We start from the raw sequence: 19,553 nt of genomic DNA, 5'->3' as shown, positions 1-19,553 counted from the left end.
TACGATCAAAAGGAAAAAGTAAAATATTGCATTTATATCATATTTAGTATTAATTATTACTTTTTTGATTGCACTGACTCTACTGAAATGTGTTCAGAAGTTTCACTCTCAATCACAGTTGCTTCAAGATAAACTAAGTTAGGATAAGATATTCCTTTATTAGTCCAACAATGGGGAAATGCATCATTATAGCAACGAAGTGGACAGTAAAATAGAAGAGCAGCAATAAGAGAAATAATAAAGAATAAATAAATAATAATAAATACAAAAAAGAATAAGACCAATAATAGTAAAATATATATAATAAAATAATTTTGACATTGTTAACAAGAGTAATATTGGTATTGAGTGATAATGTACCAGAGATAATATTGTTATTGCATATTGCACAGTTGAATTAAAATTAGTAGTATATTAATAACTATAGACTTCAGATCATTAATCATCACTGATTAAGTAGCTTTTTAACACTTTTACTTTGCCTTAAAATAATTACAATGTCTTAAAGGTCAGTTTTCCCTTCCTCTGTGCGCGCTCCCGTGTGGTACGAGGTACGTGCACAGCTCGGTGGGCAGGGCAGAGCGGAGCGGATTCACGACAGTTTCTCAAACATACATCCGCCTCACTTTACGGTAGTTTACATCGCTTGCAGCCAGGCATCCTTAAAAGGTAGGCTTCCTAAAAAACACCTTAAACATTTCCACCTTTATTCTGCTGGTTGCAAACGAGTCTTCATGTGTTTGCAGTGATTTTATCTTGCATTGTTTATAAACTCTGTGGCGCGCGCGTCAGCTAACTATTAACAGCAGCTAGCATGCTAACACTCACACATGCCACTAGGTTAACACAACATGCATCTTCTAGTCTCTTGTTTTTGTCTTATACTTGCATTTTAAAGTGTTTTATGATTTCTACAGTTTGTAGGAATGTGAAAGCATGTTAGAAAGAAATGTCCAATGCATGCACGGCTACTGTAGTGTAGATATAACAACTTTTAAACAGGAATATCCAGTTTATTTACACAGCATGTTTACTCTTCTTGCACACCTACTGTGACATTTAGAGTAGAGACTATCAGACAAAGTGAAAGTAAAAATAAACCCTCCAGTGTTGAGTGTTTATAAGCAGGTCTAAGACATAAAACACTGTAAATATAGAGTTTAATCCTCTCATACTGTTCATACTCTTATGGACCCCAGGAAGAGTAGCTGTTGCCTGGGTAACAGCTAATGGGGATCCAAATAAACTAAACTAAACTAAACTCTGACCCATAACAGAGTTTCCTCACAATAAGTCATAATTCATAAATACTTCATCAGTCACAGATAAATGTGATATGAATCCTTATTTAAGCTTTTAGAGAGCAGAAAGAGTTAATTTTTTTAGTTTTTATGAGGAAAAAAACTATATAAAAACACTATATAATGGTCAAATGTTTCATAAGTCAAGAGAAACCTTTTCAACAAATGATATTAAATGTGAAAAATGAATATTGTTGACATTTTGGATGAATATGTATTAAATATATTTCATTCTTTATATGTTAAGTTCATAAAATTTTACTGATCTGAGATGTAAAAGTGGGTCAAATTAGACCCTTAATATTATGCCAGTGTTAAAGACAGACAGTTTATCTACTATAAAACTTGGTATATAGGTATGGAGGTATGGAGCGTGCATGTTTTGTTTTTTTTTACCAACCATGATATGATATTGACCTGTTCAGGTGATGCGTATTGGACTTCCCTGTGCAGAGACGCTGCAAGGTGGATCGGTAAAAGCTTGGATTTTGGTGAGTGTGCAGAGCATGCAGATGCCTCTAACACACCCAAACTCATTTCATTTGCGATGAGGGCTGCAACTAACAACTATTTTCCTTATCAATTAACCAGTTAATGATTTGGTCCATAAAATGTCAAAAACTGTGAAAAATTCTTATTATTGTTTCTCAAAGCTCAAGGTGGCATCTTGTTTTGTTCCAATCAACAGTCCAAACCAAAGATAATGAGTAAACTGTCACAAAGGACTAAACTAGAACATTAGGGATGCACAGATTTGACTTTTTCAGTTCCAATAACGATACTGAGACCTTAGCTTTGCGTATCGGACGATACCCGATATGGATCTGATACCATTGTTGAATTAATAAACTAAATACCTCACCATGGAAGAGACTGAAGGTATCAGGCTTGACTTAAACTTTACTTTCCTAACTTTGTAAAACAAAATGTAACAAATGATCACATAGATGTACCAACTGCAGCTTTAATATCAGGGCCGATGTCCGATATTGATATTTGATCAGTGCATCCCTACAGAAAATATTCACATTTGAGAAGCTGGAATCAAAGAATTAGGATTTATTTGTCTTTAAAATGACACAAAATGATTTATAGATTATTAAAATAGTTGAACTCATTGCCTTGTTTTAATATATTTAGACACACAGCTGCCCCCCTTTCATCCTCTACTATCTTCTCTCTTTGCAGACAGTCCTCGTGAGCGTGTTTATGTTCCAGCTGCTGAGGACTGTTGGACTGAGGGCGTTCTCCATGGCATCAGAGACGTACACATCGGGCACGCACTCCGCTGCCTTCGTCACCTGTCCCAATGACACAGTGGCTAAAGACCTGGCCAGGTGATACAATCATTATTTTATTAAAAAATGAAACATGCAATAGAATAAAGTCAAGATTTGGTGGCTGTATCATTGATATCTTTTAGATGACTCTGCATGAGGGCTGCAACTAAAACCATAGAACAACCTGTATCTATAGCAACCATAGAACACAACCTGTATCTATAGCAACCATAGAACACAACCTTCATCTATAGCAACCATAGAACAACCTGTATCTATAGCAACCATAGAACACAACCTGTATCTATAGCAACCATAGAACAACCTATATCTATAGCAACCATAGAACACAACCTGTATCTATAGCAACCATAGAACAACCTATATCTATAGCAACCATAGAACACAACCTGTATCTATAGTTTAATTTAAAAAATATATTATTTCTTCTTCTTCTTATGATTGTTATTATTTTAATTATGTAATAGAATAAAGTGAAGGTTTTGTGGCTGGTATCATTGATATCTTTTAGATGACTCTGCATTAGGACTGGTTATTTTCAGTATCTATTAATCTTCTGTTTATCTCTTTCAATAAAGTGATTCATTGTTTGGTCTTTAAAACCTCAAGAAGCAATGCATTAGTATTTCCTAGAGCACAACAAGACATAAATAAATAATCTAAAAATATTCAATTAATGGATCGTAATGCAGCAATTCTTACAGTTCCTTCATATTTTTGCTTGAAAAATGAAATAAGATGAATCGATTACATCACTGCATCACCCTGGAGCACAAATGTAGAGTCTCAAGTCTAATTCAGACAGCATGGATTAAAAAGTGCTGTCACTGGTTCTCATTAGTGTCGTATTAATGAATTTCTTCTATCTCACAGGGGCATTGTGGAGAAGAAGCTGGCTGCCTGCGTCAACATCGTTCCGGCAATCACATCTGTGTAAGTTTTCAACGTAGGTTAGAGACAGACGCAGTGCTCTCTGTATGTTTAGTTTTATGATAGAACATAAATTAACATTTTTGGGTAGACAGTAAATTAACCCTCCTGTTGTCCTCGAGTCAAGGGAAGAAGGAAGGAGGGAGAGAGGGAGGAAGGATGAAAGGGAGGGAGGAAGGAAGGAAGGAAGGAAAGGAGAGAGGGAGAAAGGAAAAGAGGAAGGAAGGAAGGAAAGGAGGGAGGTAGGGGGTAGGAAAGAAAGAGAGGAGGGAGGAAGGAAGGAAGGAACGAAGGAAGGAGGGAGGGAGGGTGGGAGAAAGGAAAAGAGGAAGAGAGGAAAGAAGGTAGGGGGTAGGAAAGAAAGAGAGGAGGGAGGGAGGAAGGAAGTAAGGAAGGAGGGAAGAAGGGAGGAAGGAAAAGAGAGAGGGAGGGAGGGAGGGAGGGAGGGAGGTAGGGGGTAGGAAAGAAAGAGAGGAGGGAAGGAAGGAAAGGAAGGAAGGAATGAGGGAAGGAAAGAAGGACAAAAGGAGGAAGGAAGGACAGAAGGGAGGAAAGAAGGAACAGTCAAAACAGACGGGGTCAATTTGACCCAGGAGGACGACAGGAAGGTTAAATAAATCATTCTGTCTTTTCTATATAAAAAATAAATGTCTAATAATAGTGTGTTGTTCCTTTCAGATATGAATGGCAGGGGAAGATAGAGGAGGACAGCGAGGTGCTGCTGGTGAGTGTTCACTAAGTCTTTATAACAGATTACCCTTAAATGCCTCTAATACCTATTTCTACAACTCAAGGTTAATCACTATTACTACTACTTTCAAATAATGCAAATATACTACAGCTGCAACTAATACTACATTTATCTCTATTACAACCTGTATCTATAGCAACCATAGAACACAACCTGTATCTATAGCAACCATAGAACAACCTTTGAGGAAGACAGTGATTGATATACTACAGCTGCAACTAATACTACATTTATCTCTATTACTATGTCTACACTGAGGATTTTATCAGTCCTATTATTTACACAATATTTCTTAATAAACCTGATATACTGATATTTCTCCAACAACATTCAGATTCTTTAACCAGAATTTGTGGTTTCAACTTTTCGAATTCACCAATAATTAAGTTTCAGAAATGATATAAATATGTAAAAGAATACATATTAATAATAATTAAAGTTGCTCCATATGAATTAAACCTAATAAATGTGATTTTTAAACCTAATAAAGAGGACTATAGAGAAGCTTTTTGAGATTGGGTTAGCAGTGTTGTCAGTGGAGATTGTAGCATCTCTCCGGCTTTGTTTAATCACTGTTGTCATCAACTGAGTCAACGTACTCGTTCATTGTTTATTTCAGGAAATGATATGAAACTTGTGCCGTCTGACGTCAATATGACTGTGACTTTAAAATGTCACCGGTTTAAACTTATCAAAGAGAACAAAAAATTCAGTAGTTAATTTTTTATGGTCTGACGTGTTTTATCACCACCCATAATTAGGTTTATATTTGTCAAACTCTGAGTAGCACCCTGTTGCAGTGCATTGTGGGAGAAAAGTGTCAACAGCACACTCAAAATCAGAGGGTTTTTTTCAAGATACTATTTTAATCTAAATTGTTTTAAGTTTATATAATTAAGTAACTTTTCTCATATGAACATGTTACATACTCAGTCTGTCTAGAATCAGGGTTATTATAGCTATTCAATTTTAATTTATTTATTTAATTTCAGTTTAGTTTTAGTTTAATAAGCGATTAAGTCGTTTTGGTTTAGTTTTGAATGTGAGGAATTGACTAGTTTTAGTTTATTTTTCATTTAGTTTTAGTCTTAGTTTTAGTTTTCCAGGTATTACAAGAAGTCAAACTGAACAGAACAGTAAAAACAACAGAAACTAAGCTGATTTTATCTGCCATGCAGTCCAGTTTTAGTTAGTTTTGCATTGTTCATTTTAGTTTTTATTTAGTTTTAGTTTCGATTTGAGATACAGCGCCTACGTTAGCTTGTATCACCTGCAGATTAAAAGGCCCTGCTTAACATTAAGCATGTTGTAGATGTTGTCAGTAAAAGAAAAAAATCTGATATCACAGTTTTTTGTCAGGCTCTTTTTTAGACTCACCACACAAAGACACGCTACACAGGATAAAATCAAAAACACAACTTGTCTTGATCCACGCACAGTTTTGTGATGGTAGCTCTTGTGTCTGATGAAGTCGGTGGAGCTGACTCAGCGTTTCTCTCTCTCGTTCAGATGATTAAAACAAGAAGTTCTAAAGTGCCGGCTCTCGCTGAATATGTCCGGTAAGTTTATTTTTAATCCAAATATATAAAATGTGTTCCAACCTAACTCTCAGGGTAAAACACTGTGTTGATGGTTTTCTCCCATTAAGGCCATCATGACTCATGCAGGCAGACTATGGAGTTAATTGCTGCTTTGTGTGCTGTGCTCCTGTCTGTGACTCATAATGTGTTTATAGTGTTTCTCCTTTTCTAATGGAGTACTGTATGTATGGAAGAGAGCGCCCTGATCGACCCCCTTTCAAAGTGTTCTCCCTTCCTCTTTTCCTTTCTCCCTTTCTCCCTCCTACCTTCCTTCTTTCCTCCTTCCTTTCCTTCCTTCTTTCCTTTCCTCCCTTCCTTCTTTGCTTTCCTCCCTTCCTTCCTTCCCTTCCTTCCCTCCCTCCCTCCTTCTCTCTTTCTTTCCTCCTCCTACCTTCCTCCCTTCCTTCTTTCCTCTGTCCTTCTTTCCTTCCTTCCTCCGTTCCTCTTTTCCTTTCTCCCTCCTATCTTCTGTCCTTCTTTCCTTCCTTCCTCCGTTCCTCTTTTCCTTTCTCCCTCCTATCTTCTGTCCTTCTTTCCTTCCTTCCTCCGTTCCTCTTTTCCTTTCTCCCTCCTACCTTCCGTCCTTCTTTCCTCCGTCCTTCCTCCCTTCTTTTCCTTCCTCTCTTCCTCCCTCCCTCCTACCTTCCTCCCTTCCTTCTTTCCTCTGTCCTTCTTTCCTTCCTTCCTCCGTTCCTCTTTTCCTTTCTCCCTCCCTCCTTCCTTCTTTCCTCCATGCTTCCTCTTCTTCCTCTCTTCCTTCCTTCCCTCCCTCCCTCCCTCCTTCCTTCCATCCTTCCTCCCTTTCTCCCTTGACTCGAGGACAACAGGAGGGTTAAGGTGTGACGCTGTGTTTAATGTCTAGTTTACTTGATTAGTTTTCAAATTCCTTAAAGATATGCAACCTCTGCTGCCATGGCAACAGTGAACACCACGATTAATTGACATGAGCAAGATTAAGTCGATTAGAGTTTCTAAATGTCAGTTTCAATTATTTTTCAATTAATTGCCCAGCTCTTTATGTGTGTATCAATTTGTATAATTTGCATATGTGTAAACAAATAGAAATCTAAATGAAATTGTCGTCTCCAGATCTAACCATCCTTACGAGGTGGCCGAGGTCATCAGCATGCCCATCGACCAGGGGAACCCGCCTTACCTAAAGTGGATTGGAGATGTCGTCCCTGAATAAGGATGGACTAATGGATGAGTGAATGAGTTGATGGACGGATGGATGCAAATGAATCTAAACAAATGTGAAATTACTGTTCCCTACTTTCTAAATCATATCTGATGCTTAGACCCACTCTGAGCCCCACTATCCAAATTTGTAATGTAAGTACCCATTATGTGGATTTTAAAGTAACACATTGGGTGTTTTGAAATAATTAAAACTGTTACATCCTCTAATCCTGTTTTGCTTCATTTGAGGCCTTTTTAAGTGGGTGATATTGTTTTCTCCTCTAGTATATTTAACTCTAGAGGGCAGCATTGTTCCTTTTATATTCAAAGTTAACCAAGTGTAGAATAAACCTGCTACAACTTGTGAGTTGCTTGAATAAAGAGCAAAGAAGCATTTTTTGCAATAAAGTGGATTATTTTTCATTTGTTTTAAGTCATTCTTGGTGAACAACATACATTTAAGAGGTCAGTTGCACACATTGTATACATATTACATACCACATACATACATGTACAGACTATGTACAGCAGTATAAACATGTATTAAGGTTACACATGGCTTTAGCACTTCACTAAAGCCAAGACATTAAACAGATGTTTCAAATTATGTGAATTTCTTTTAACCCTCCTGTTGTCCTCGAGTCAAGGAAGGAAGAGAGGAAGAAGGAAGGAAAGGAGGGAGGGAGGAAGGATGGAAGGAAAGGAAGAAGGGAGGAAAGAAGGAATGAAGAGAGGAAAAAGGAAGGAAGGGAAGGAGGGAGGAAGAAGGAAGGAAAGGAAGGAGGAAACGAGGAGGGAGGGAGAAAGGAAAAGAGGAAGGGAGAAAAGGAAAAGAACAAGGAATGAAAGGACAAAGGAAAGGACGGAAGGAACGAACCGACGAAAGAGAGAAGGAAGGAAAGGACAGGGAAGGAGGGAGGGAGAAAGAAAAAGAGGAAGGAAAGGACAGGAAAGGAAGGAGGACATAAGGAAGGGAGGAAAGGACAGAGGAAAAAAGAAGGAAGGGAGGGAGGAAGGAAAAGAGGAAGGAAAGAAAGGACAGGAAATGAAGGAGGAAGGAAGGAAAGAAGAAGGGTGGGAGGAAAGAGAGAGGAAGGAAGGAAAGGAAAGAAGAACGAAGGGAGGAAAGAAGACGGAGTTAATTTGACCCGGGAGGACAACACAACAGTTAAAAAAAGAAGCTACAAACTAGAAACTTGTGATCAAAGGCAACAAACTAAGAAGTATGTGTAAAGTGGGCTCTGTTGAAATTTCCCTTCAATCTACGACATAAAACAACATGAGAAGACTTCTGCATGAAATATTAAATGCACAGATGTTTTAAGCCAAGCCCTTATACTCAACATGCTGATTGTTAGACCTTAGATAAGACATGAAATACAGAGTTCACAATGCACTACAAAACTAAATATACAATCATCATTACCATTGACTTCACATTAACTCTATGTACAGTTCAACATAGTGAGCAGCTATGAGGAAACAAAGCTGGGGATGCTTTAAGATACTCAACAGGGATTTTTAACTATAAGAAAACATAAAATATCTTATTTTTCCATGCTTCAGGAATATTTATTTTACTTTTAGGCAAATAATAAAATATTCTGCATTAATTAGAAGCACAACTCTACTTTTTTCTTGATACTCAGAGTTGTTGAAATATCACTCATCCTGATAATAGAAAATTAAAGAAAAAAAAGGGGGGGGGGGGGGACATCTAAGTGTGACTATAAGATGTTTTGTTAGACTGGCTCTTCTGGACTTATGCTTTAAGAAACTCAATGGGGATTTTTAACTATAATAAAACATAAAATATCTTATTTTTCCATGCTTCAGGAATATTTATTTTCATTTATTTCCCTTCTTAGTGGTAAAAACTTCAAATATTCTGCATTAATTAGAAGAACAACTCTAATATTTTTTCTTGTTACTCAGAGTTGTTGACAGGTCACTCATCCTGACCTCTACTGTATCTAAATGTTTTAATTAATACTCGAGAGGATTTAACAAGTAAAATATACACAGAGCCAGAAGCTGCTTACACACTGTGTGCAGTTTTCAGACTATCGTGTTTTACATTTAATAGAATATCAAAGAAAAAGAGGAAATACAAAAAACAAACATCTAAGTGTGACTATAAGATGTTTTGTTAGACTGGCTCTTCTGGACATACTCTCCTATATTATTGGCTTATTCTTAGGTAGTCAGCTAATGTCATTATTTATCCTTTAACGATGAAAATAAGTTACAGTTGATTCATTATCAACGTTCAGCTCAACGTGCTGCATGTATTTACACTCAGGCACATAAAGTACGGATGCTGTTACACAGAAGCTTCACAAAAAACACTAAATATCAGACTGAGATGTCTTTATGAAAACAATACAATTTAACTTTTGATAGTTGTTTTTAAAAAGTTAATATAAAAAAATAAAATGTGGACATAATTGACTTTTTTTCATTCATTCTTTAGTTGTGTAATTGCCCACTGGGATGTGATTCATACTGTGCATTAGCCATTTCAGAACAAGATGTTACGGATTAATAATAAAAAAATACAGAGCTACAACATAACAGTAATAAATGAATATTTTAAAAAGATGGTCTTTTACGCAAGACATCACTAAGTTAAAATGGATTAAACCAGTGTGTCTGCATATTTTTGACCATTAACTACAATAATTAACTCTCCTGTTGTCCTCAAGTCAAGGAAGGAAGGGAGGAAGAAGGAAAGAAAGGAGGGAGGAAGAAAGGAGGGAGGAAGGAAGGGAAGAAGGAAAGAAAGGAGGGAGGAAGGAAGAAGGAAAGAAGGGAGGGAGGAAGGAAGAAGGAAGGAAATGAGGGAGGGAGGAAGGAAATGAAGAAGGAAGGTAGGAAGGCAGGGGGAGGAAAGAAATTGAGGAAGGAAGGAGGGAGAAAAGGAAGTAAGGAAGGAAATAAGGAGGGACGGAGGAAAGAAGGAAGGTAGGAGGGAGGGGGAGGAAAGAAATTGAAAAGGAAGGAGGGAGTAAAGGAAGGAAGGAAATAAGGAGGGAGGGAGGAAGAAAGGATGGAAGGAAAGAAGGAGGGAGGAAGGAAGGAAGGAAGGAAGAAAGGGGGATGGAGGAAGGAAAAAAAGAGAGAAGGAAGGGAGGGAGGAAAGAAGGAACCCGGGAGGACGACAGGAAGGTTAAACTTCATTATTAATTACTATTTAAGATGGACCTTCATATTATTACATTCTCCAAGGCATATTGTTACTATATAGTGTTTACATAATATTTAGTGTATATATATAAGTTACATTATTTTTTACATTTATAGAAAAAACATTGGTACTGATATTGGCACGCTATTAAATACTGCAAGAATGATTTTCACATTTAAAAACAGTCATGATTCAACACTGAACCTGTAACTTGTGATCTGCATCTGATCTTAATATCCTCATCTGATGATTACAAGACAAGAACTGTCAGAAAAATACATCAAATGGCGAAAGACGAAAGATGAAAACACAAATTACAAATAGCTGATTTCAAGCGCTGAGTTTTCATCCATGTATGCTTCAGGTCGAGATCTGCTGTTTCCACTCCTACTGGCCAAAGACGACACTCCCTCAGCCGGATCAAAGCCTGGACCTTTGCGGACCTGTTCTCCGTGTCCTGAGTTCTCCGGCTCACGCTTCGCCCTCTGCACGGCCTGCGTCCTGCTGTCCTCCGTCACGTTACCATTTTGTGAAATTCTCAGTACGTCACTCATCTGTATGCTTCCCTCTGCTCTGTTGATTTCCTCCTCTTCTTCTTTGTCGCTGCAGTCGCAGTCTTTACTCTGCATATTGGTGGCTCCTTCGATTCTTTGCGTTTGGAGCACGATGCCGCCCCACTCCTCGGTGGGTCGCTGCAACTCAGTGCCGACCTTGTCATTGTTCTTCACCCTGCGTGAAGTACGGCACAGGGCCTTCCTGAAGCCTCTCTTGAAATTGTCGGAGAGGAATCCGTACAAGATGGGATTGGCACAGCTGTTGGCATATGACAGCACCACTACAAAAAAATAAAGCCCCCTGAAGTCTCCCGGCAGGACCATCAGGAGATTGGCGATGTTGAGGGCGTAGAACGGTAGCCAGCACAGGACGAACACCACCACCACCACAACAACCATCCTGGTGATTTTACGCTCCGACTTCCTGCGCCGAGAGGAAGTGGCCTGGGCACGTTTTCCAACACTGCGTACCTTTGAAAGAAAAGATAAAGAATTGTTTCACACACGTCAATCACAACGTAGCCACGCCCTAATGCATACCCTGCTTTATCGTCACATATAAAATCAGGGAGGCCAAAATGTCCCAAATGAACATCATACTGCATTGAAGAAGGCTTTAAACTAGCGATTGAGACCATAAACACATTTTGAAAACGTTTACTGAGGTTAGAAATCAAGTGAGAAGTTGGTGAATTCTCCATTGACTTGTATAGAGACGGAAGTCCTTTTGACACCAAAACGGTCGCCCCCTGGTGGCCTGTTGATAGAATGCAGTTCTAAGTTACTTCCGCGTTGGCCTCATTTCAGAGGACCAGAGCTCCCCGCCTGGTCCTGACAACATAACGCTAATTCTAAATGACAGTCCAAAGCAAGAATAAGCATAGTCCAACAAAGTACTTTTAGTTTCTAAATACAGGTTGTGCTTGTTAGTCCACAGTGTATAAACAGAATAAATGCTGATAGGGGCTTCTCTGAGTTATGCAAATACCGGCCTGTGTGTATATGTGCGTATATAAGAGGTCATAACCTGGCTTCCGCGTTGGCCTCATTTCAGAGGACCAGAACTCCCCGCCTGTTCTGAATATGTGAAACCCTTTGTGTTACATCACGATGAATGAAAAGTGCTATACACATAAAGTTTGATAGATTGATTCATCAGAGAACAGTTATTGTAAAGTATAATGGGTTACATTTTTTGCAAGCTTAGCATACAATAATGAAAAACAATCTGTAAATGCTGTACCTTGATGACGATCAGCAGGTAGCACAAGCAGATGACCAGCAGGGGGCAGAAGAAGCCCACAGTGCACGTATAGACGATGAAAGACGTCTTCCACACCGCTGCTGGCTCAGGCCACACTATGGTGCAGTTCCCATATTCTTTCAATACATCTGCAAACACCACCACCGGCAGCACCACCACAAACGACCCGGCCCAAACTGTAGCGCTGATAGCCTTGGCCAGTCGGGGGCGCCGCCACCAGGACGAACGAATGGGGTGCACCACGGCCAGGTAGCGGTCTACAGACATCACAGTCAGGCAGAAAATGCTGGTGAACTGGTTGATGGCGTCTACTGTCATGACAACGCGGCACATTAGAGAGCCGAAGGGCCAAGAGAGCAGAGCGTTCTGCACCGCCAGGAAGGGCAGGCTGAGCATAAACAGCTCATCTGCAATGGCTAAATTGAGGATGTAGATGTTGGTGACGGACTCATTCTTGGTGTGGTTGACAATAACGTGGATGACCAGAGTGTTGCCAAGCAGACCAACAACACACACTAGTCCGTAGATAAGAGGGATGAAGATTCCCGCCAAACCAGGGAGAGATAGGTCGGGTTTGCTGCAGTTCTGACAGGTGCTGTTCAAAAGGAAAGAGTTGTCGGTCTGGGTGAAGCTGAGAAGAGATTCAGAGGAATTGGAGAGAAGCAGGAAGTGGTGGAGGGCGGGGACAGAGTTGTTGCTCCAGGTAGCCGTAGAGGCTTCCTGGGGTAGCAAGGAAACCTGGGAGGCCTGGATGATCTCCATGGAGGCATTAAAGACCATGAGGCAACAGAAGTCTGTAAGATCCCATCAGTGATAGATCAACACCCCTGCAAAGCGAAAGGAAGGTCATTTAGCATGTTTCATATACAAGGGACATTTTGAAAAACACATTGCTTTTGTCATTAGATTAGATGTAGAAGGAAACTATTGCTATTTTTAGATTTCTGTTTATGCTAAGCTAAGCTAATTGTTTCTGTTTATGCTAAGCTAAGCTAATTGCCTCCTGGCTGCAGCTCCATGCAAATGACAATGTAGTATCAGGGTCGATTACATGTTATTTTTTTGTGTGTCCATGTGGTTTAGTCAAATTTAAAGGGGTTTAAATTCGAAAATAAACATATGAATAACTTGCACACATCCTTTTTTTGTGGACCCGGCATAAAGTTTCTGCTTTTAATCCATTTTGAGAGAATATATTAGAGGATTATGGCAAAAAATGTCTAAGTGGTGTAACCATGAAAACTTTGTACCAAGTAATTAAACTTGCTTAAGTATTTATCATTCTTTTGTGGTTACACCATTTGACATTTTCAGGAGCATTCAGTCTTTTGGTTTAAAAAAATTATGCAAATTTAATTTCAAATGATATAAAACTAACAAAAATACAATATGTACATTTGAACAAACCTGATGCTGCATTTAAGACACATTTTTTAAGATATTTTTGAATTGCTCATCTTGTCAACCCTTATTTGTCACTGACCCATCAATCTTCTCGTCTCAGCAAGAAAGCGAATAATTATAGTTGCCAAAATGTCAAACTCTTACTTTGAACACATAGAATAAGAAATATAGCACAAGACAATGTTTTTTTTTTGAAAATAGAGAGACGACAACACACCTTGATATTAAACAATTTTGCAGATGACAATATGACTCTGGTCAGTGGTCAAAAGTTTTAAAAGTTTGGTCTGATCTCATCCCAGCAGCTTGCAGAATACTAAACTACTAATCAACTTAACAACCCTTTTTCCGTCATAACAAAAACAAACCTGCACTGGAACAAAAACATGGCGTATTGACTTCTATTAGTACTCGACTTGTTTATGAAGCCGTCCTGGCTTCTTAATAACCATGATGCTGCATGCAGGCACACCCTCATCTCTCACAGCGATGGATAATAATTGGTGCTCTGTTAGGAATAAAATGCACTGACCTATGGAGAGAAAAAAAGCATAACAGCGCTATATATATATATTTCCTCCACAACCTTGACTTAACTACATTAACGTGGATGTGAGGATAATGGAGAGAGAAAAGAGGAAGAAGAGGTAACTGGGGAACTGTATAGTAAAATATTCCTTTGTGTGTTGAGTTAACCCTCCTGTTGTCCTCGAGTCAAGAAAGAAGGGAGGAAGAAGGAAGGAAAGGAGGAAGGAAGGAAGGAAGGAAGAAAGGAAAAGAGGTAGGGAGGAAAGAAGGAAGGAAGGAAGGACGAAGGAAGGTAGGACAGAGGGAGGAAAAAAGGATAGGAGGGAGGAAGGAAGGAAGGAAAGAAGGACAGAGGTAAGATGGAAGGAAGGAAAGAGGGAAGGAAAGAAGGGGGGAGGAAGGAAGGAAGAAAGGGGGATGAAGGAAGGAAAGAAGGAGGGAGGGAGGGGGGAAAGAAGGAAGGAAAGAGGGAAGGAAAGAAGGAGGGAGGAAGGAAGCAAGAAAGGGGGATGGAAGAAGGAAAGAAGGAGGGAGGAAGGAAGGAAGAAAGGGCGATGAAGGAAGGAAAGAAGGAGGGAAAGAAAGGGGGATGAATTGAAACAAATATTCATTTAAGTTAAAAGGAATATTGTTATGCACTACCAGAGAAATCAAACACGCAGGAGGGGGGAAAAAAGGATTTGGAGAGGCATTAGACTTCAAACTAAAGGGCAGCAAAGACAGAGACATCACTGCCTCCGAGTTATCTCCTCTGTTCAAACACATGTTGATATATTGGTGCACATGAAACACCCAGTAAAAGATGTATAGTGTATTTTTCTTTCTAGGCAGCCAAATGTAGGAGCCAGTAGCCAAAGGTCAGAGCCTCAATTATTAAATGTAAATGCCAGACGAGGGTCCATGCTGTGTAGCTGTGAAATGACCGAGTAAAGACACACACTCTCACAAATATCAGCTTGGTTTAACGACAATAGAAAGATACATGTATCTATAAATGTGTGTTGTGGATTTTTTTTGGTGGGGTTTATGAGCTGAGTCCAAAAATGATTATATATTTAGAAAATATGGAGCGACACAACATTCATTAGCATCCAAAAACTGAGACCTGGGCCTGAGTGACTGAGTGCTGCAATATTTTGAAAGCTAACATATAACATGGCAAATGTATTCACAGTTCAGCGCCAGTGTCAATTTAAAAAATAACAAGCCTGCAGGGTGTTATGTGTTATGTATAATGTTCAATTTCTAAACTGTAAATACATAAAATTGTGTGGTATCATTTTAAAAAACAGCAAATATTTCCATGTTCAGAGAGCATTTTAGCAAAAAGGCTCATAACCTTGTTGTGTGATTATGATTGCTGTGATAAAATTTTGTGTAAATATTATTCCTCTCTAGCCTTGTGACTAGAACATTGATATATGGGATGTAGGATGGACTGTATTTCATGAAACATGACTACCACCTGCGGAGCGTTAGAGAGAAGTATTAAAACTGAGAACAATATGACTTATATATTAATTCTTCTGTTGTCCTCGAGTCAAGGAAGGAAGGGAGGAAGACGGAAGGAAAGGAGGGAGGAAGAAGGAAGGAGGGAGCAAGGAAGGAAGAAGGAAGGAAAGGAGGAAGGAAGGAAAGAAGGAGGGAGGAAGGGAGAAAGGAAAAGAATAAGGTAGGAAGGAAGGAAAGAAGGACAGAGGAAAGAAGGAAGGAACAAAGGAAGGACGGAGGGAGGGAGGGAGGGAAGACAGAAGGAAGGGAGGACAGAGAGAGGAAGGAAATAAAGAGAGAAGGAGGGAGGAAGGAAGGAATGAAGGAAGGAAAGAAGGTAGGGAGGAAGGAAGGAAGGAAGGAGAGACAGATGGAAGGAAGGAAGGAAGGAAGGAAGGAAGGAAGGAAGGAAGGAAGGAAGGAAGGAAGGAAGGAAGGAACAGTCAAAACAGACGGGGTCAGTTTGACCTGGGAGGACGACACGAAGGTTAATGCACATGTTATATTGTCCCTTAACTCTTAAAAATGACCAAAGTATTATCACTACTTCACACATATATACGTATTATATCAGGTTTAGTTATATATGAGCCTTCAGAGAATATAAAGTAGAATAGAATAGAATAGAATGGAATGGAATGGAATGGAATGGAATAGAATAGAATAGAATAGAATAGAATAGAATAGAATAGAATGGAATGGAATGGAATGGAATGGAATGGAATGGAATAGAATAGAATAGAATAGAATAGAATAGAATAGAATGGAATAGATTAGAATAGAATAGAATAGAATAGAATAGAATAGAATAGAATAGAATAGAATGGAATGGAATGGAACAGATTAGAATAGAATGGAACATAATAGAATAGAATAGAAAAGAATGCTGCTTAATAATTCTCCAGCAGGGAAAATAAACTCTAATTAAAACCTCACTTGGAACAGATGAAATATGCATAACAGGCACATATACAAAAATGTATGAGATAAATCTAAAATTACAAAGCAAGCTGTGGATTTATGTGATAAATCCACAACAAGGTTTTTATACAAAATCACAAGAATGACCTTGGAGAGATATGAGCACCTTGAATGGTTATAATACAGGAACTCGCAGGTTTAGCTGGAGTGTGCAACACATTTATATTTTATTCCAAATCATATGTGATTACAGGCTCATTAAGAGGACTTTTTTTGACAAATATGGATACTAGAAATGTTCTCCTGAAAGCTTACACGCTTCATGTGCACACACTTCTCCCATGAGCTCTTGATTTCCAATATGTGTGAGCTCCGCACCCTCCCATCCTAATCTCTGACTCACACAATAAGAGCAGACCGACAATCTTTCTTCCCAGAAGACATCACCTCTTTTGTTTGCCGTTCTATTGCTCGGCTCAGAGAAAAACTTCCTGGGAGATGTTGCTATGGCGATGGAGGGTCAAGACAAGGCCCAAAAGGCCCTTTCACAGAGCAAAGAGACGAGATAAACAAGAGACACTGAATGAATGCTGATTGAAGAGCTGGTGGTATTTACCTTCAAATACAATGCATTGTGTGTGTGTGTGTGTGTGTGTGTGTGTGTGTGTGTGTGTGCGCGTGTGCGCGTGTGTGCGTGTGCGCGTGTGTGTGTATGTGTATATGCAGATTCTCCCCTCTCCTGCATCTGTTTTTTAGAGATACCGTAGATTTAGAGATCTCAGTGAGACTTGAATGTCTACTTCATGTTATTGTACTGTTGAAATAAATATAATTGTATCTTTTATTTCTTTCTTTTTTCAGCTCACAACCTTCAAAAATCTGAGTTCAACTTGACTTTACCTTGTCAAACATTATTATTTATGTTTTAAAATGTATTCCAAAGCAAACAATAAAATCCATTAAATCCCTTTTGTGATACTGAGATAATACTATTGTCATACTTCTTTTAGTGCATCAAGGACTTCAGGAAGTTGATGTTATTTCTGAAAGGCCTCTACAGAGTACAGTTTGTACCTGAACTGAATTATGAACATTTTCTGAAAGCAAAGGAGAAAAAAAATCCTATTTAATAGATGCCTCAAAAATGTCTTGTTATTCCAGATCTTGTGAGATTGCGAAGATATTGATTTTTTTCTGATTGTATAACCTTAAAGTTGCATTTATCATTATGTTACACAATGGGTTAAATTGCTATTGATAATGTAAAGCTGTGATTAACAAACTGTCCACTACCCTGAAAAAAGCAGACCTATTTAATGCTGGTGAACATAGTATAGTATAATTGCATTCAATGAGCTAAACTTCTTCCCCGGAGTTGTCTGTGCTTTCTGGTCTCACAGGTAATCTGGGCCTGTAGACGTCCGGATGACAGATTCCAGTCCCGGACCTTCAAGCTTCATTGTTGATTTTGATTGTGCTTCTCTCCTCTATCCTTCCTCCTCTCTCCTCTATCCTTCCTTTCTCTCCTCTCAACCCCAAAGGGTCGAGGCAGATGTTCTCCCACTCTGAGTCTGCTTCTGAGGGTTCTTCCTGTTAAAAGGGAGTTTTTTCTCTCCACTGTTGCTCATGTGGGAATGTTGGGTCTCTTTAAAGTTAAAACCTGAAGAGTTCGGTTTAGAACCTGCTCTATGTGTAAAGTGCCTTGAGATAACTTTTGTTGTGATTTGGCGCTATACAAATAAAGATTGATTGATTGATATAGCATTTAGCTGCTACAACTGCCAGATTTTTCATTAAAAAATGCAAAACCAAGTAACACAATAAACGTGGCTCCAAATGAATGCCAAAAAAAAAGTTTCCCATAACAACTTAAGGCCATTGTCGCAGCTCTGTTTGCAGCCTTTTGTACTGCACAAAAAAAAAATCTATGCTATGCTTGTAAAATAAAGTGGGACAGGGACAGGACAGGACAGGACATGCTTTTTAAATGGCATGTAGTAGAATAGCATGTTCCTGCAACTCCTTTATTACTTCCTTCACAATGCAGGAAATCTCACAAAACCCAATACGATGACAAAGTATTGATGTGGAGACACATTTTACATTGTATAACGTCACAGAACATCTCTCACCCTGTCACCTCCACACACACACACACACACACACACAAAATACAAAGAGAGAAAGAAAGATTGGGATGTTTGTTTGTTGCTCGTCGGTTGGTGCGATGATCAACATTATCGACCAGTTATTGTTTGCAGTAGCATTACAGTATCTGTCCAGCTCATGCAGTGATTTTCTTTGAATCCATGTTTTCAGCTAAACAAAGACTGATGATGTAAGCTAGACTGCTGACATCTCATTGGCCACAACGTGAGAACAACAGCGTAGACATTATTAAAGACTGGATTGAGCGAATGGGACAGCAGTTCAGAGGTTTTATGAACTTTTCACTCTTTTCAAGCCAAAATACACTTAAATGATGTTTATGCTCTGCTGACCTTTGACATGAAGACATGAAGTATTTGTTTTAAGAGAAAACCGTGTTCAAGGTATACTGCCACGATAAAGCCACGATAACTGAAACCGCCACATTCTCTGTCGTATTGTTCCTAAGGTATGAGCTGTTTTTTGTCTGGTCAAAGACAGAAAGTGCTGCTCAGAAATCCCTCAGGTGGTGCAGCTGCAGCGTAGAGTATCACGACCCCTCACACTGTCATTACAGTGTATATTCAGGTTAACCCTCCTGTTGTCCTCAGGTCAAGGAAGAACTTAAGGAGGAAACGAGGAAGGAATAAGAAGAGAAGGAAGAGAGGAAGGGAGGAAGGAAGGAAGGAAGGAAGCAAAGGAGTAAGGATGAAAAGAGAAAGGAATTTAGGAGAGAAGGAAGGGAGGAAGTAAAGGAGGATGGAAGTAAGGAAGGAAGGAAACAAGGAATGAAGGAAGGAAAGGAGTAAGGAGGGAGGGAAGGAGAGATGGGGTCAATTTGACCCGTTTCTTTCTTTCTTTCTTTCTTTCTTTCTTCCTTTCTTCCTTTCTTCCTTCCTTCCTTCCTTCCTTTCTTCCTTGACTTGAGGACAACCGGAGGGTTAACTGAACTAACTGAACTAAATATATCATACCGCCAGAATCTCATACCGGCCCATGCCTAGCCTCAACCAT

General features: G+C 39.1%; 2 protein-coding genes across 3 annotated transcripts; one reads left to right on the top strand and one right to left on the bottom strand.

The window, feature by feature from the left end:
- The first annotated feature begins 585 nt into the window (after nucleotides 1-585).
- LOC128380398 (protein CutA homolog) lies at nucleotides 586-7,457 on the top strand. Of its 2 annotated transcripts, XM_053340209.1 has the most exons (7): nucleotides 586-669; nucleotides 1,727-1,792; nucleotides 2,490-2,638; nucleotides 3,476-3,535; nucleotides 4,211-4,256; nucleotides 5,793-5,842; nucleotides 6,953-7,457. In XM_053340209.1, exons 2-7 carry the CDS (start codon nucleotides 1,730-1,732, stop codon nucleotides 7,050-7,052), a joined length of 468 nt encoding a protein of 155 aa, XP_053196184.1. In that variant the 5' UTR covers nucleotides 586-669; nucleotides 1,727-1,729; the 3' UTR covers nucleotides 7,053-7,457. The 2 variants fall into 2 exon arrangements, with proteins under 2 accessions (XP_053196184.1, XP_053196191.1); XM_053340216.1 differs by lacking the exon at nucleotides 1,727-1,792 and having other exon boundaries at nucleotides 605-669.
- Nucleotides 7,458-10,543: 3,086 nt separating this feature from the next.
- si:zfos-169g10.2 (somatostatin receptor type 5) lies at nucleotides 10,544-12,923 on the bottom strand. The gene is made up of 2 exons (XM_053340166.1): nucleotides 12,027-12,923; nucleotides 10,544-11,254 (listed from the first exon to the last, which is right to left on the bottom strand). Exons 1-2 carry the CDS (start codon nucleotides 12,825-12,827, stop codon nucleotides 10,544-10,546), a joined length of 1,512 nt encoding a protein of 503 aa, XP_053196141.1. The 5' UTR covers nucleotides 12,828-12,923.
- Nucleotides 12,924-19,553: the final 6,630 nt, after the last annotated feature.

This window comes from Scomber japonicus, chromosome 2 (genome assembly GCF_027409825.1).
Source record: "Scomber japonicus isolate fScoJap1 chromosome 2, fScoJap1.pri, whole genome shotgun sequence".
Lineage (NCBI taxonomy): Eukaryota > Metazoa > Chordata > Actinopteri > Scombriformes > Scombridae > Scomber > Scomber japonicus.
The sequence above is the reverse complement of the archived record's forward strand: the minus strand, read 5'-3'. Positions and strand labels throughout refer to the sequence as shown.